General features: G+C 47.3%; 1 protein-coding gene across 1 annotated transcript; it reads right to left on the bottom strand.

Annotated features, from left to right (window-relative positions):
• Positions 1–34: 34 nt before the first annotated feature.
• ficd (FIC domain protein adenylyltransferase) lies at positions 35–4715 on the bottom strand. Its single transcript, XM_061260980.1, has 3 exons — positions 4586–4715; positions 3722–4072; positions 35–3210 (listed from the first exon to the last, which is right to left on the bottom strand). The coding sequence occupies exons 2-3, from the start codon at positions 3987–3989 to the stop codon at positions 2132–2134; spliced, it is 1347 nt and encodes a 448-aa protein (XP_061116964.1). The 5' UTR covers positions 3990–4072; positions 4586–4715; the 3' UTR covers positions 35–2131.
• Positions 4716–18100: the final 13385 nt, after the last annotated feature.

Raw genomic sequence — 18100 nt, forward strand, 5'->3', positions numbered from 1 at the left:
GGTTATAAAAAAAAGACACCATTGAAATCGGGAGTATATGGTAAAATAGTTTTAATTTTTTACTAAAATAAATACGCTTACCCCCTTATTTAAATATACATGAAAGTGCTTGTCAGTGTGATCGTAGAGAGAGGCACAGCACCGTAAGAGCTTGTGTGATGGCCTCAATAACAGTGGAATCTCCGGAACGACTGGGGAAAAACAAAATTTCATCCCCGTCACACCAAGGTACCCTTAACATGATGGCGCACTCCCGTAGTCGGAGTGTATTCAGTGCTACTCTTCGTAATTGATGAATAGCAATAACACAATGCTTGATGGAATGAGCTGGAGCTAAACGTCAGGCAAACTTTTGTCGGGAGAATGCATTTCACCCTTAAAAAGGCTGTGCCTTTCTTGTACAGTATTCATTAACATTGAGTTTGCTGGGATGAATATTAGTGTGACATGGAGTGATGATGCCTTTCAAAGATACCTTCAGACCCTTCATATGATTTCCTTTTCTGTTTTTTTCCCCCCAGCTTTAGTACTTCAGAAAATGACCTTTAAAAAAACCAAAAAAAAAACTAATAAATCGAACAATCGCAATTGGTTTCATAGTGATGAGATTCTTGTTCTGGGGTAAGTGGTAATTCTCCCTTTAGGCACGACTTCATCGTTATGTAATGAACGCAGCAGGCAAAGACAGGCGGAGTTGAGTGAGCTCTCCTTCTGTTTTAGCAGATGTTCACGGGTCCCTTTAAATTAGTCTGAGAACACATTAAAATGTGACCGGTACAATAGAACCCAACATTTTCATGTTGCCGTGTTCATTCCGATGGGAGTACTGGCGGGACACCAGAGAGTTGGAACATGAAAATGCATGCACCTGTGCATGTGTGTTCGTACCACCCCTGGGTCAAATGCATCATAGTTTTGCATTCAAATACTTCTCTACACTTTACAATTACATATTCTGAAAGTTCAACCCCCCCTCCCCCTGATCCTCTTGGTTGGCTCATCTGCACCAGGCAAGATTAATCAAGCACAGAAAAGTATTAGAATCCCAAAACGATGACGTATTTTACCACACTTGGGCCGCACGGGAACATTTATAACTCATTAATTAAATACTGTCAAGATTTATAAACGCTCAGAATCCTACAGAGATTTTTCTAAGAAACATGTCAGTCAAAGAGTACAATCCTATGAAACTTATCGTTCTGGATGCATGTGGAAAAACCGCGGTACTTCAAACAGATGGAGGTGAGGTGTGGCCTGGACCCTCAGTCGTGAATGGGGATGGTCAGACCCTCAGTTGTGAATGGGGATGGTCAGACTCTCAGTTGTGAATGGGGATGGTCAGACCCTCAGTCGTGAATGGGGATGGTCAGACTCTCAGTTGTGAATGGGGATGGTCAGACCCTCACAGTTGTGAATGGGGATGGATGGTCAGACCCTCAGTTGTGAATGGGGATGGTCAGACCCTCAGTTGTGAATGGGGATGGTCAGACTCTCAGTCGTGAATGGGGATGGTCAGACCCTCAGTCGTGAATGGGGATGGTCAGACTCTCAGTTGTGAATGGGGATGGTCAGACTCTCAGTTGTGAATGGGGATGGTCAGACCCTCACAGTTGTGAATGGGGATGGTCAGACCCTCAGTTGTGAATGGGGATGGTCAGACTCAGTTGTGAATGGGGATGGTCAGACCCTCAGTCGTGAATGGGGATGGTCAGACTCAGTTGTGAATGGGGATGGTCAGACCCTCAGTCGTGAATGGGGATGGTCAGACCCTCAGTCGTGAATGGGGATGGTCAGACCCTCAGTCGTGAATGGGGATGGTCAGACCCTCAGTCGTGAATGGGGATGGTCAGACTCAGTTGTGAATGGGGATGGTCAGACCCTCAGTTGTGAATAGGGATGGTCAGACCCTCAGTTGTGAATGGGGATGGTCAGACTCAGTTGTGAATGGGGATGGTCAGACCCTCAGTTGTGAATGGGGATGGTCAGACCCTCAGTCGTGAATGGGGATGGTCAGACTCAGTTGTGAATGGGGATGGTCAGACCCTCACAGTTGTGAATGGGGATGGTCAGACTCAGTTGTGAATGGGGATGGTCAGACCCTCAGTTGTGAATGGGGATGGTCAGACCCTCAGTTGTGAATGGGGATGGTCTGCTGGCAGTCAGCGCTGGGCCGGGGGCTGGCTCCAGGCAGGCCCACGGCGTGCTCCGTGGTGGCGATGAGCAGCGTGTCCAGGGTCATCTCGGTGCACTTGGCGATGAAGCGGATGAAGGGGCGGACGTCGCCCTCGTTGGCCGTGTCCAGGGCGCCGTAGTACTCCGCCCGCTGCTCCTTGCGGATGGTGATGGGCGGGTAGCGCGCCTTCATGAGCACCAGGTTCATCAGCAGGCGGGACGTCCTGCCGTTGCCGTCCACGAAGGGGTGCACGTACACCAGCTTGTAGTGGGCGAGCGCGGCGTACTCCACCGGGTGGAGGTTGAGCGCCTCGTCCGAGTTCAGCCACTGCACCAGCTCCTGCATGTGGTGCTCCAGGTCCCGCGGGTGGGGCGGGATGTGGTGGCCCACGAAGACCTGGCTGGTCCTCAGCCGGCCGCCCTCCACGGGGTCGGTGTAGCCCAGCACGCGCCGGTGGATCTCCAGGATGCTGTCGAAGGTGACGGAGCCGGCGCTGGACAGCAGCGTGGTGTTGATGTACTTCATGGCGGCGTCCACGCCGATGACCTCGCTCTGCTCGTGCAGGCTCTTCCCCGGCACGGCGTAGCGCGTCTCGATGATGTGCCGGATCTCCGACAGGGTCAGCGTGTTGCCCTCGATGGCCACCGTGTGGTAGATGTGGTGGTAGTACGTCTCCTCCATCGTGCGCCGGAGGGCGGAGTTGCCCTTGGGGATGGACATCAGCCGCCGCACCTTGCCGTCGATGATGCTGAAGTGGCGCTGGTCGATCTCCTCCACCAGGGGGAGCGTGCGGTCCCGGCTCACCAGGGCCTTCTCGTTGCAGGGCGAGATGGCGAGGGCCTTGGTGTAGAGGTGGTCCGCCTGGATGACGTCCTTCTGCTCCTCCAGGATGGTGCCCAGCTCGGTCAGGGCCTCCACAAACTCGGGGTTCATGTTCAGGGCGTGAACCAGCAGCTTGTGGGCCTTCTCCCTCTTCCCTTGCTTCTTCATCTCCACGGCCTGCTGCAGGGCGGCCTTGGCCTCCAGCTGCGACTCTGGAAAAGCGGCAGGATCAGCATAGTTTCATCCCAAACATCTACAGGTCAAAGTATTTGCTTGTTTCAAAAGAAACTATAAATGCTACATTTTGGCTGGTTTCATATACATAGACTAAGCCTAGTCCTAGATCAATCGTGTTTATCATCAAATCATCAAATCTGGACCTTGAATCCAAATCTGGCCATAGTTTTATTTTCTCCCAGGTAATTAGCTGAACAATTAGTGCTACTGATTGGCCAGATCTTCACACTGGACTCCCAAGGTAAAGGTCGGGTTGAAAACCAGCAGTTCTTGGACCTCCGTGATTTCATGATTCTCCATTCAAACTCATTTTAATCCAGGACTAAACTTAATCTGGGTCTGTGAAACCGGCCCATTACATTTATGTAGTATGGAAGCAATGGCATAGTCACAACATTTTAAGGATTAGGATGGGATAAGGATCATTGATATTCCATATATTTTTGCCTAAGCGGCACCTTGTCTTCGTAGTTATATAAGACTCACCTGCAGTGGGCTTGGGGCGGACGGGCAGAAGGTCGAACGAGGTGAAGGGGACGGTGAGACTAGTGGACTGGACCACGGAGCGCACGGCGCTGCCCCACAAGTGGCAGCGCAGGAGGGCCAGGCCCTTCAGCGAGGCGCAGCATTGCTCCTCTACCCCCGCCAAGGGCAGAAGCAGCGCTAGCAGGGTGCCCAGCAGCAGACAGAGCAGAGGGCCCCAGCCGTAAAGGAGACGGCCAGCGACATGCCGCCACGCCAACACCACCGCCATCAAACGCAACCTCCTCCCTTCTTAGGTGACATGCCAAACGCCGAGCCGAGGCCGGCTCTGAAGTGAAACTGTAGAAAGAACAGCTGCAAGAAATCGGCGGACTGGTGAAAACTGTTGGATGCAATAATCATGATACAATCATCTTTAACGTACACGTACAACTTTATCTGGCCTGTCCTATAATTCACACGAAGGCAGTAAGATAACTGTTCCGATAAAGAATAACGATAGGCTGGCCAAATAACTTTCTGTAGAAAGCCAGCGCTCTCGCGTTTCAACCGAAACCAACGTCAGATTGTGGGTGGTAGTGTTGTTCAGCCATTAGTCAGCTAGCTAATCTGACTACAATGTATTTTATCTAGCAATTAAACGAATGTGGTAACCGTCAACTCACAGAAACAACAGTATGCACTGTGACTATTGAAAGCCAACTACAAACAACATGATATCACTGCAACGGTAAAGTCGATAGCTAGACAGATGGTAACGTTAGAGACATTTCCGCGTAACGGTAGCTAACATAGCAAGCTAACGATAGTAGCTGAACAAGGTAAGTGTAAATTATTCGTATGACAAATTCCAAAGTATATTCTTACCTGGGTAATATGTATATTTTTAGCCGCTTCAAGAATACTGTAATTTGCTCTTTTTCCGAACTGTTATTTCCTTTGACTTTTTGTTGCTAACAACATCACCGGTGTAATACACATCATCAACTTCAAAAAGGGGACAAACCAACTATGTACTGTAATGATGTAATACAGTGACGTTCCCTTGCAATGAAGTGTGATTGGTCCGTCATATGTTGTACGTGAAATGTGATTGGCTCCGTACCAGTGTTTCCGTAATCACAGGGCAACAGACAACCCGGTTCGTAGTGTTCAGCTATTGGACGCCTTCATAACTGCGTGTCTCGCTGATGTGTGCCCCGTGGGCGTTTCCAGGTAACGTTTGCGTTCACTCTGCATATTAAGGATGATGGGAAACTCTAAAATTGCTCTCAACGGGTGAACGAAAAGCAGCATTATTTTATAGCTCGATGTACATTATCAGGAGGAAGCAAATGTGCCATATGTTCTGAACAGCATGTCCCAATTTGCACCAAATGTGTCCCCACAGACCTGTAGGCAGTTCCTTGAAATAGTTTCTTAAATATAGCCTTTGGTCACCAAATATACGGATGGATTGCAATGCCCGAATCCCCCCAGACTTAGAAATTATGAAAATGATTCGACTTTTAACACAAAAATAAACCGACAGCACCGTCAGCATCGCATTGACACCTGTTCAGCGGACCTATAGCCTGTGCCGTAAATGTCACAATGCAGAGAGATAAAATAGCCCTTTTTAGCTCTGGAGGGTATGTCTGTATTTTTCTTCGTACTGTTGTCATAAGAATGCAAGCTCTATTTGGTGGCTGCCATTAGAATAGATCTGTCATCTGGAAAACCAAATAATTTAGGCAAACTAAGGTGACATGATTATGGTTTCACTTTGGTGCCTCAGGTGGGAAAGAAACAATGGATAACATGCTTTCTTATTTTTATGGGGATGGTAGCTTAAAATAAGTGCCATAAAACCATGACGTTGAAATTGAAACTGGTCGATCTAATGATCCAATGGAATCTGTGTAGCTATGGCACAAAATCTGACAGTCCGATGAGGCCATTAACCCAAATCAAATAGTGGGAAGAATTTAAACAAAATATCCAAACAAAAATGCTTTGGCTGCATTTAATGAAAGGTAATTCAGCACTGAGCGGAGTAAATCGACAGTTGCACACGAATATTGGGGACCCTTAAATTATTTGGAAAAGGCTCAGCAAGACTATAAAAAAAATTGTTTTGTCGAAATACTCATCCTCGTTTGTACTGGGACACACATTGTGTCATGACCTCTGTATGGAAATACTGTATGTATTGTGTCGTGAGCCCTGTATTTGGATACGTATTGTGTTGCAACAGCTGTATCAGAATAAACAATTGTGTTGTGAGACACTCGACATGGGAGAGAAAATGGACGGAGGGAGGTTGCATTTCACAGGGTGTAGAGTACAGTGGATGGAGATGCAGAGCTTGATGGAGTAAAGCGGAAGAGAGAGAGAGGTAATGGCGGGGTTTGACACCTTCAGTGTGTACCTGTACCGACCTGTTCTGGCAATGCCCATAACGTCCACAAGATGTCAGCCAAGATCATATTTAGGCACCTCATGAGCGTTGCAACAAGATGTGTACGTGCTTGGAAAACACAACTTGATTTATGGCACTTTAATCCGCCTTTGGTGATGGTTAGTGCATGTTCTTAAGGCAGCGCCTCTTTACTTGGCTAAATAATTAATATTATTGGAGCAATTCTTTTTTCTTTTTTTTTTTTGTGAAGACAAGATCAAGGAGATTTCCCAGTTGTTGTGTGAGGGAAGACGGCACAAGTGCAAGGACAAAATGTGTTAGCAAGCTGCAGGGAGCTCAGGCCAAGTTCACGGCTGCTGGAAAAGGGCGAGATTGTCAAGAAAGAGCATACCTTGGAGTGAAATAGATGGGGGACAATGGCATAAAGGCCTGTGGGATCTGCAGTGGTAATAACAGTGTGGCATTCAAATCAACCGGCGGCGGGACCAGCCAGAAGCGGAGCAGTGATGTAGGATGTGGCTCGGCGTAGCGCACACCTGCCCTCCCTGCTGGAGGGGGGATTACGCGGGTGAATGGATATGCAGTGTCATTCGGTGTGACCCGTTTAACAGCGAGCGAGAGTGGAGAGAATAATGAAGAGAGAGAGAGAGAGAGAGAGAGAGGAGTGGGGGAGGTAGAGAGAGAGAGAGAGAGAGAGAAAGAGAGAAAGAGAGAAAGAGAGAGAGAGAGAGAGAGAGAGAGAGAGAGAGAGAGAGAGAGACGGAGTGGGGGAGGTAGAGGTAGAGGATTCATAAGCTAAGATGGTATTAGCCTTCTGACTTGTACAGGGACCTAAGAGAGTAAGGCTGCTGCTTGGGGAGTCTCTCCGGATAAGCGTGTCTGTGTAATGAATGTCAAGTGGTGTAAGGTAATTAGTATAGTGGATGGATCCGGGCCGCGTAGCGTGGGGGCGTGACGCGGTGAGGGAGTTGCCGTGGCGATGGAGCTCCGGGGGGGGGGCAGTGTGTTGCAGCACCACCGCTGGTGCAGGTGTGCAGGTGTGCAGGTGCGGACTGCGTTTGGGACCTAACATCTGCTGTATGTACATTTTTCATCCCAAAAGGCCTGAGCTTTTGCACCACTGCATTTTTTTTTTTTACTGCAACAGAGCTTGTGACCGCATATCTCCGATTGCCACCCAGTTTTATGTTGGCCATCTCCAAGCTGTTCTGAACGGGACCCGGCTGTTTGAAAAGGGTAAATTAAATCCAGGAGTTGGGTTTTTTTTTTTTTAGTTCGGAAATGAATCCACAGAGAGCTGTGATCGATTAATACTCGTCGTGTTAGATCCAACCGGCAAAATGCAATTAGAGAGGATAAGAGCTAATATTCTCGCAAAGGGATAATGAAGGAAGGACTCTGAGGAATTGACTGTGTAAAATTAAAACTTGCCCTGGGCCACTGCCTCAGGGAGCAGTTGATTGTACTCATTTTGATAGGCTAAGAAGGTGCACACTCCGTGTTGTGTTTTAATAGGTTGGAGCAGACAATTTTAATGAGGCAATTTATCCAAAAGTAATATTGGTTGCAGAGAGACGCTGGTGTTATATGAGCACAGGGTGTTGCAAGTAACTCTTCTCCCAAATACCTTCTGTTCCAGCTTACAGTGCGTGACCAAAAAAAAACAAAAAACAAAACACAAGCACACAAAATAACAACTGTGGCCTAATTATCTGTATTCCATCATGCATGCTGCTGTAGATAAGATCAGGAACTCCCATACGCTGTGCTGCATTCTGCATTCTTGGCAGCTGATCCAGACATAGAAAACAATGAAGGCGTGGACCCATATTCCACATGGCATTTCTAGCAGCCTGTAGCCTAGTGGCTAAGGTACATGACTGGGGCAGCCTGTAGCCTAGTGGCTAAGGTACATGACTGGGGCAGCCTGTAGCCTAGTGGCTAGGGTACATGACTGGGGTCGCCTGTAGCCTAGTGGCTAAGGTACATGACTGGGGTAGCCTGTAGCCTAGTGGCTAAGGTACATGACTGGGGCAGCCTGTAGTCTAGTGGCTAAGGTACATGACTGGGGCAGCCTGTAGCCTAGTGGCTAAGGTACATGACTGGGGCAGCCTGTAGCCTAGTGCCTAAGGTACATGACTGGGGCAGCCTGTAGTCTAGTGGCTAAGGTACATGACTGGGGCAGCCTGTAGCCTAGTGGCTAAGGTACATGACTGGGGCAGCCTGTAGCCTAGTGGCTAGGGTAAATGACTGGGGTCGCCTGTAGCCTAGTGGCTAAGGTACATGACTGGGGTAGCCTGTAGCCTAGTGGCTAAGGTACATGACTGGGGCAGCCTGTAGTCTAGTGGCTAAGGTACATGACTGGGGCAGCCTGTAGTCTAGTGGCTAAGGTACATGACTGGGGCAGCCTGTAGCCTAGTGCCTAAGGTACATGACTGGGGCAGCCTGTAGTCTAGTGGCTAAGGTACATGACTGGGGCAGCCTGTAGCCTAGTGACTAAGGTACATGACTGGGGCAGCCTGTAGCCTAGTGGCTAAGGTACATGACTGGGGCAGCCTGTAGTCTAGTGGCTAAGGTACATGACTGGGGCAGCCTGTAGTCTAGTGGCTAAGGTACATGACTGGGACCCGTAAGGTTGGCGGTTCGAGCCACGAAAAGATCTGCACAACCGTTGGGCCCTTGAGCAAGGCCCCTGACCCCGCATTGCTCCCCGGGCGCTGCACGGTGGCTGCCCACTGCTCCTAAGTATCTAGGATGGGTCCGATGCAGAGGACAAATTACCCCACGGGTTTCAATAAAGTATATACGTATTCTTATCTTCTTTAAAAAAAGAGAAGAAACTTGGGAGCAGTTACATATACAACCACCAGGTGGCAGGTTGGCCTAAGCATCTGATTTTAAAGAAATGATAAAAGAATTTAAAGAATCTATATATATATTTTTAAGAATAATGATATTGTAGGATGAGAGTCTGACATCTGTTGATGTATTGAGGTTTTTTAAATAAAAATCTGTTTATATTATTATAATTATGGTAATGATCTTCTTTGGTATTATTATTATTATTATTATTATTATTATTATTATTATTATTATTGTTGTTGTTGTTGTTGTTGTTGCGATTATTATTATGATTGGGGTAAAACATACGGTATATAAATTCACCTTGACCAGGAGTTCTTCAGCGACTCAGGTATGTGAAGTATATTTAGCTTGACAAATAGATACGTCAATACTGTAAGTAATTTCCTCCACTTCACACTGGAATGACAAATTCAATTTCCTCTCTCGCATCCCGCTGCGTGTTTACATCGTGGCTCGCTGACCCTTTCCGCTCAAGTCGGTATACAGGCATACTCGTGATTGGCAGGTAATAGACGGTAACTACGCTGAACAGCCATTGTGGGAGTTTACAGTCAATTCACAAATTAATTGAATTCAAGGTGAGATTTGACTGTGAAGCTCGACTATGGCTCATATCCACCGGCCAACTTTCACCTCTTTGCTGTATTACTGTAACTGTGCAACCAACCAAGACGTGGTGAACAACACATGCAATGTTTTTGCAAAAACTTGAGCCCATATGGCTATACAGTAGCAACAGCTGTTCTGTTCCTTGCCTAGCTCTGGGGCGAGGTTGATTTATGGTGGGGGTACCTTTCCCCGCTGCTTGGTGCTCTTTGGGTGACCAGGTGTATTAAGAGAATCCCACTCGCCCCTGAGGTGGGGCATGGGGGGTACAAATCCCAGAGAGAACTGTCATCAAAACGTCGTCGATGATTAAGTGTTGTAGTGTAAAAACGATGTTAAACTGACAGCCTTTTGGGAGGAAAAAACACACGTAAAAGGTAAAAGACGTAAAAGGTTTGTGGCAAGAAATGTCCAGGGCCGCGGAATTCACACGCTGTGCCGGCTGTGAGTGCACATAAATGGCTATCTGTCTGAAGGCATCGGACTGTATAACACAGGCTCACAGAGACTCTGCAGGCGTCAGTATTCGCCGCTAAAACCGGCACACTGTATAACAGCCACCGTCCAAGTGGCACGTCAGAATAATAATTTTTAAAAATTGGCAGGCACACCGCGTTGAGCGCGGACAACTGTAGCGCGCCGCATAATGGACGATGCGATGCGGCGTATCTATCTGCCCCGCTCCCGCGTCCTTCAGTCGGATCACGGTCACGTTTTGTCGGTGTTTCTTTAAAAAGAATAAATACCCACTTCCAGCATGCAGTTTACAGCGCGGCCCGCTCAATACGCTGTTACCTTAGTCAGTCTGCATCGACTGGTTTATTGTGATAATTTATAACTGGCGGAGCCTTAGGCGATGGAGAGGCCGACACCCTTTCAGGGAGCTCCATTTATTTAGTTCCCATCGATCCCGGGCTCTTCGCTAATAAGATTAAGTTTTCTCCAGCTGTTCGTCTCATGGTCGATAAAGCCCTACCTCTCCTCCACATTGTAGATTCCCCTGGTTCTCAGTACCCAGTGGCAACATAATATCAGGATGAATTAAGTAATTAACCATGGCAAGGAACACGAGGAATCCTTCTCGAGTAAAACAACAGCCAACGTTGCCATGCTGTTCCATAAAGTGCGGAGCATACAAAGCAGGTTCGTGCTGAGAACACCAGTTTGAAGTTCGCAAAGAATATGAATACAAGGGAAAAACAGTAGCTACGGAATTAGTAACAGAGGGCAAGGGAACGTGATTGTACCTGCTGTTAAGTAGCCCAGCCTTCCCACCTCATGTGTGCCAGGCTTGTATTTAGCTGATAAACACAGTTTTTCCCCGAGTACAGCATTATTATTGCTGCAGGTTCTGACTGTAAAGGTCAAGAAAAACGTCACTTAACCAACATAAAAAACGTTTGTGAAGTGAAGTTATCAGGAGCTCAGTGGAGCATTGATAGCCACGTTGTGTACATTTTCCCATAAACCCCTTCTGCCGGCTATGAGCGGGAAAAGGTCTCTGGGGTGAAGGGTGTCTGCGTTGCACTCTCTGTTTTCACAAGATGAAAAATAGAACAAATACAACAGAATGAGAGGCTCATGAGGAAGAAAAATTGTGATGTGTGTGTGTGTGAGCGAGCGAGCGAGCGAGAGAGAGAGAGAGAGAGAGAGATGGATAGTGTGATTTTGTGTATGTTTATGTGAGTGCATGCTACTGTATAGTAGTATAGTATAGTGACATCATGTTTTTTGCATGGCAGCATTGCATATAGTGTAGAAGACTATCTCTCAGTTGAGTGGAGTATCCACTTGAAATTCTGGACTCTGGATGGAAGTTATGAGGTAAACTGCCATATATTATAGTGCATGATGCTGTTATTGGACAGGAAGATCTTACTGTCCCTACATTCCTCTGCTCTGTCTTCCAGGCATCGAGTTACAGAAGCGTGCAGCTGAGTCACCTCCTTAAAAGTCATCTTCTGATGTCTCCAGGGCATCCAAAGCACTGACTAGGTGAATAGCTTGAGGATTTGTTTTCATTCATGTTCGCTTAAGACATATTATGATGTATGGGTAAAATGTCAGGGACGTCAACGGCTGAATGCCTTGTCTGTTTTTAATAGTTCAAGCCTGCAAAACCAGTCAGATCATTAACTCTTAATGATCCTATTGCAGTATTGGAGCACTGATTCTGCAAGCCTTGTATGAGCCTAACGGTCTCATAGGGTCAGTTAGCACAGCCCCTATTCTCGTTCATCTGTACATACCCATAATGCTTAGTGTTAAACAGACAGGCAGTGCCACATAACTTTTATCCATGTTATTTTGTTGCCAGGTAGCCAATGCATAGTTTTCTCAGTCAAGTGCATAGCCGTTCTTGCCGTTTAAGTTGTTCTTATGTCCGGATTTAGCAAGTGCTCCTTCCGCGTGTTCACATCTTATTGCCATCGCCATTATCAGTCTTCGTGAAGTGCTGCGCGGTCATCGCGTCTGTTCTGAGTTTCAACCGTTCACATTCATAGTCAGTGTTAGCTAGCCTTCCTGGGTGCATGTGGTTGGAGTAGCTGGCTCATGGTCTATGAATGATCTTCTGGCTAAACTGGAGACCACAGGCTGTGCTGGGCTGCCTCCATTTCCTGTGCTCAGATAATGTGATCAGTGATTATTCACACACAGGTGAATAACGTCTGAAGGAAGAAGAGCTGTTCTGGCTTTTGTGCGCTTTTCCGCCAAACTCAGTAACCCTGCTTTGTGGAGCATACCCCAGGACGGATGTCACGTTCTACTCAATAACAGCATCTTGTCTCTTCACCTCCCTGGGTAAGGAACAAAGGAATGTTCTACAGGGTGTATTCTTCAGTCCCATAGTTTTTATTTATTTATTTTTCATGTGTTGCTTTTTGGTGCCGCGGTGTTGCCCTGAGAATCCCTGCACAGAATGGCAGTCTTGCACAGTGACAGTTTGTAAGTAAGTGTGATTACTGTGGACCACAAACCCCAAGGGCACGTGCTCAGTGGGCATTACTAATGAGAGAGAGAGAGAGAGAGGGAGGGAGACAGACAGAGAGACACATGGAGAGAGAGAGATAGAGAGGGAGAGAGAGAGACAGAGAGACACATGGAGAGATAAAGAGGGAGAGAGAGAGACAGAGAGACACTTGGAGAGAGAGAGAGGTAGAGTAAGAAAGAGAGAAACATGGAGCCAGAGAGGGAGACACATGAAGAGAGAGAGAGACAGAGAGACACATGGTGAGAGAGAGAGGTGGAGTAAGAAAGAGAGAAACATGGAGCCAGAGAGGGAGACACATGAAGAGAGAGAGACAGAGAGACACATGGTGAGAGAGAGGAAGTAAGAAAGAGCGATAGAAACCCACCACAGCGTGCTTTGCCTCTGAGCCAATCACAGTGAGCCAGGAGGAGTCTTCAGTTTGTATGCTGCCTCAGCGTTGTGGCAGGCCGGACTTCTATGGGTGGATGTGGAGAGCCACTAAAGCCGGGCGCCTCGTTTAAAAACACGGCTCAAGCCACCGCACCGTGGCCCCGCCCCCCGCGGGACCGGGCACAAATCACCGCTCTCCGCCGGGGTGACTGACAGGGAGGGAGCCGTCTGGAGCGAAGTCTGCAGGTGGGCCTGCACTTGCACGGCAGAAGTCGCTGGGTGCCGGGAGATCTAATGCGGGCATTCACTCCACTCCATTCCCCCTTTCCCCCTTCCGCACTGCCAGCCCTCCTATGGCTGGATTTGTTGCACCATATGCACCCCCCCCCCCCCCCCCCCCCCAAAACAAGGTTTGACAGACATGCATTTTTCTCCACCCCCCCCCCCCCCCCCATCTCATGTTCTAAACTCCTGCAAAGGTTTCAAAGGCTCTTCAGTCTTTCTGAGCTGAGGTCCATTCAACTGCAGCCTGGAGGACCAAGGCTGGTTGCCATGGACGCACTCTTTGTCCTTTGATCACTGAAATGAGAAAAGGGCAGAGCAATGAAAGTCATTGCTTATTATTCTGTCTTAAGGGCGACTTCATTTGTGCACATTGCTTTTATAATTATTATGTGGACAATGTTTGGACAATGGGCATGGCACACTTATTAGTTTTTGGCTTGGCAAGTGTCATTTTCTTACCCTATTGGCAAATTATGAAATAAATAAAACTGTCTCACCTCATTGGCAAAATGTTTGTGCTATTTAGTGTAAAGTAACGCGAATAAGATTTTAAGTGGAAATATACTGTAAGACAAATACTTGCTAAGATGGCCGCCATTGTAATCTGCCCCCTAATGAGGCGTAGTTGAAGATTTCCTCAACTACTATTGGGAGATTCAGAGTGACAGATTTTGCCTTTAACAAATGACGGAAGGATTTGCCTGCGCTGGCTGAGACTGTGTCGTGCGCGGGGCCGTTTGTAACGCGCCGTCTCTCGTTAGCCGCGCGGGTGATTGTGAGCTGCGTTAGCGACACGCGTAGTCTGCCAGATCGCAGGGACAGAAGCGCCGGTGCGTTCCTCTGCTCGGAGCAGATGGCTGATTGAGTTGTGGGGGGGCACGCTTGTGGATCAGGGGTGTCAAGCCCGGGTCCTGGAGGACTGCAGCGTCTGCTGGCTTTCAATGGCTTTCCGCGCAAGTGATTAAATCCAGCCATTTGATTGGCTAAAGGGTCCGCACACCTTTTTTTTGTCGAGGTCTTATCTGAATGCTGATTGAAAGGAAGCCTCAAATTCCAGCAGGCACTGCACCCCCCCCAGGCCTGGAGTTCCCCCCTCCCCGTTATTGATGCATCTATGGGGAGTCCTGGTCCTTTGAGGCCCTCGTCTATTTCTGTTTCTGTTTCTGGTTTCTGGTTTCTGGTTTCTGGTTTCTGATTTCTCCTGTCTCCATGGCTCAATTAGCTGTATAAGCCAACGGCAGTTTAGCTGTGGATTTCACCAGCAGTTGAATTTCTTTCTTTTTTTTTTGCCCCAGTTTAACTTCTCGTGCAGGGAGGCAGGAACGGAGACGATGGGGAATGACTAGAATTTCTCATCGTGTAAAATTATTTGGGTTAATTAAGCACTTAAGAGCAAAACCCAGAAACGGACACAGCCCTGCAGTCATGGAGTTCCCCACCCCTGCGCTGTACGCTGTATACATGGTCCAAATGAACACAAATCCGCCACAAAATAAGCATAAGAAAGAAAGAGCATTGCCTGATTGTACAAGTATGGGCCATCAAAGAAGAAAAAGTTGTCCCAGGGTGTGCTAATAAGGCAGTTTGCTGCTGCAGTCTACCCATGTTTTCACACTTCCTGCAGATTATCTGTCAGCTAAGGGGCTGAATGATGATATTATATTTCCCCGTGAAGCCACACTGTTTTGTGCGTTGAGCAGACCATTAGGTGAGCGGATTTGTAGGCTGCTGGGCACTGGAGAGAGTGCATGCTGGGAAGAGATTTATGGCCAATTGAAAAGGGCAAGGCAGCACATTCCTAATTAACCGCAGCATCTGTTTCTCGCACACCGACTCCCAGCCAGGGGCTCTGAGCCACAACCCTGCGTGTCCAAGAGCTCAGAACAATGCGAGGGGGGGGTTGTGTGGATGCTCGGGTGGACCGGGTCCAGAGCGCGCTGGAGCCATGGTTCTGCAACCCCGGTCCCGGAAAGTACTTTTTTAAAATCTTTTTTTTTTCAATCACAGAATTAGCAACCAGTTCAGATCCGAATAACTTAAGGTGACTTAAGTGTGTACTGGACTTTTTGGACAGATTGTTTAAGCTCTGAATGACACGAAAGATCAGCTGGCCCCGTGGGCTCCCTGTGACTCCACTCCAGCTGCATACTCCTGTCTGGGGGGTAAACACAGGATTATGGGGGAAAAACTACTCGTGCAATACAGTTCTAGACATATGTAGCATTAGGGAAAAGTGCCCTTTCTGTATCCATGCTAACACACACCGTCAACCAGGAATCAACCTGGAATCAATTAAGAAAATTACCCTTATAGTAGCTATAGCATTTACCATATTGCACTTAGCAGGACAAAGAAAAATACCTATAGTGTGAATACTACCACTTAAAAATACTACTGCTTAAATACTTATGAATTTACATCACATTTTTCGTAACCTTGAAGCACTGTACGGTGAAGGACAACCAGCCCGATCCAGGAATCTCACGACTCCTCACGGAGAGGGAGAGCCATTGTCCGTTCACCCGGAGTAAAATTAGCTAGCGTAATAAGGAGAGAATGGGTTGAACATTTCTGCCAGGACACCAGAGGACCCAGGAATCCTTATGGTAAATGTTTAATGACCGTAGCGCATCAGGACCCCGGTTTAACCCCTCCCACAGTCCAGTGTCCCTATCACTGCAGTGGCATATTGGTTTTTAGCTTGGGCCAGAGGGAAAAAATTCCCCCCCCCACAGTCGCCATTTTTGGCCCCAACTTAATGTCCCCTGGGCGTCCATCCAAGTGCTAACCAAGGCCCCCCCCCCCTTCTGGCGGCGGGCAGTGCGGTGGTTTGCTGGCTGTTCCTGTGACACACTGTTATAGCCGTGACCTGCAGTTTGCTCACATTAACAGCCCATGACTGATGCATTGGCCATATGTGAGATTAATGGACAAATTAATGGACATAATGGCTTATTATCATCTGTGAAATATGCATTTTAGCGGTTATAATGACCGTGGATCTTGACGACACAGTAAATAATGGATGTGCTGCATTTCAGGCAGATGAACCATCCTGAATGTAAAAATTGTATTTTGCTGTTTTATTGGTGATTAAGGACAAAGGTGACAAGCTTGTAGAAAAAAGTGCTGATGTAGAGACTATTGAGCCAAATGTATAAAATCTGTCTGGAACTATTGATGTTGAAAAAAAGGCTTCTCCTAGCTATAATGAACATGACTTATGAGCTAAGGTAACAATAAGTGCTTCTCTCTCTCTCTCTCTCTCTCTCTCTCTCTCTCTCACACACACACACACACACACACACACTGACTAATATTAGCATAATTGGGCAATGTTGTCGAGCGCTACATGTTGATAAAAGGCTGAATAATGAATAATCACCCATACAAAAGGCTATCAGCAATCCTGGTTTGAATACCAAGGGAGGGGGAAAGAACACTGCCTTTACAGATGGTGACTGCAGTAATTCACTAAAGGGATTGTGTGCCATGGCCTGCTGACAAAATTACTTTGTCTAAATTACATTTTAATTGAGGGATAACAGCTCCTGCTAATGATTCAAGAAATATGAATGCTTTTTTCTGCTGCCTCTCTTTCCTGCAAGGTGTGGTTTGATCCGGATCTATAATACTAATCAAGCCATTAGTTCAAACTGAAGGAAAGGAATACTGTTTGTGTTAGGCCACCAATGGCTGTTTGCGGAGGCACTACGCATTTCATCGAGGACTATTTCAGTCCATTTTATTTTCTGGCCTCTTGGTGTTAAATTGGCAATTTCTCGCTGGTATCGATCCGGGCAAAGTCAAATTCTCCTACAGATTCCATTCTTTTCATTTCTCCCTGCGCTGCCTCAAAAAAAGCTGTGTTACTTTGCACTGCAGTCCACAGCAAATTTCAAAAGGAGAGATGCATCAAACATTCAAATGATGGGCAAACTGCCAAAGTGCTGCCGGCTTAGCGTCACAAAGTCTGTCACTCTGCCCACCTATTGCATTATTCACAAACATAATGCCCCTAAAGTATCTTGGGCAAGATAAAAAAAAAAAAAAAAAAAAATAGAAATATGGCACATTCTTGTCTGCAGAAAACGCATTGGTTGTAGCACATGATAAATGATAAGCAAAAAAGAAAAAGAGATGGCTTTGTTATGCTCACTGAGGACTGATCAGCCAGCGTCAACATTTCCACACCCGTGAATAACAACCCAGCGACACGTCCCTGGCCTGGAAGAGTAAGCCAAGGCGGATCTGTGCTGCTGTCTGCCGGTGACTGATTTGCGCATACCTCGGGGAGCATGCTTCATTTGTGCGATTCCTCAAGGTCATCTCCCAGAAAGCCGCGCGAAGCAGGGGGAGCCCGTTTCCCCCGGGCTCATATGGGCATGTCGGCCGCACGCCCTCCAGATTACGATATTATGACTTTATTGCGTCTTTGATCTGGCGGACGTGGAGTTCCAGTTCTGCACAGAGACACGGACGTGCGAAGACCTGCCGCTGAGCGACGGTACAGGGCCACGAAAGGTAAATAACGGAGCGGGAAGGACGGAGGAATGTCTCGGCAGAGCGCTCTGTTCATGGGGAAATGGCCGTTCTCATCAACAGAGTACACTGTGCCCGTACCAGATCTGTGCATGATCAGGCAGATCAATCTGTCGTGAACAACTGCCTACAGACTACTGTTCTTCACTTCATCTGGCTACAGCAGCGGTCTCGAGCTCAGCGCTGTGGAGGGCCGTGTGTATGCAGGTTTTTATTCCAGCCTCAGATCTTCATTATATAATTATATCAATTATTCACTTAATTGTGTCGGTTTGCATATAATGTATATAAAGTGAAATGTGTAATTTGTGTTGTCTGAATA

The sequence above is a fragment of the Conger conger genome, chromosome 11 (genome assembly GCF_963514075.1).
Source record: "Conger conger chromosome 11, fConCon1.1, whole genome shotgun sequence".
Taxonomy (NCBI): Eukaryota; Metazoa; Chordata; class Actinopteri; order Anguilliformes; family Congridae; genus Conger; species Conger conger.

Excerpts from the sequence above, each read along its gene's own strand:
- ficd (XM_061260980.1), bottom strand. The coding sequence starts at position 3,989 with ATGGCGGTGGTGTTGGCGTGGCGGCATGTCGCTGGCCGTCTCCTTTAC. Across the intron at positions 3,211-3,721 it reads CCGCCCCAAGCCCACTGCAG|AGTCGCAGCTGGAGGCCAAG; the intron begins GTGAGTCTTATA and ends CCGCTTTTCCAG.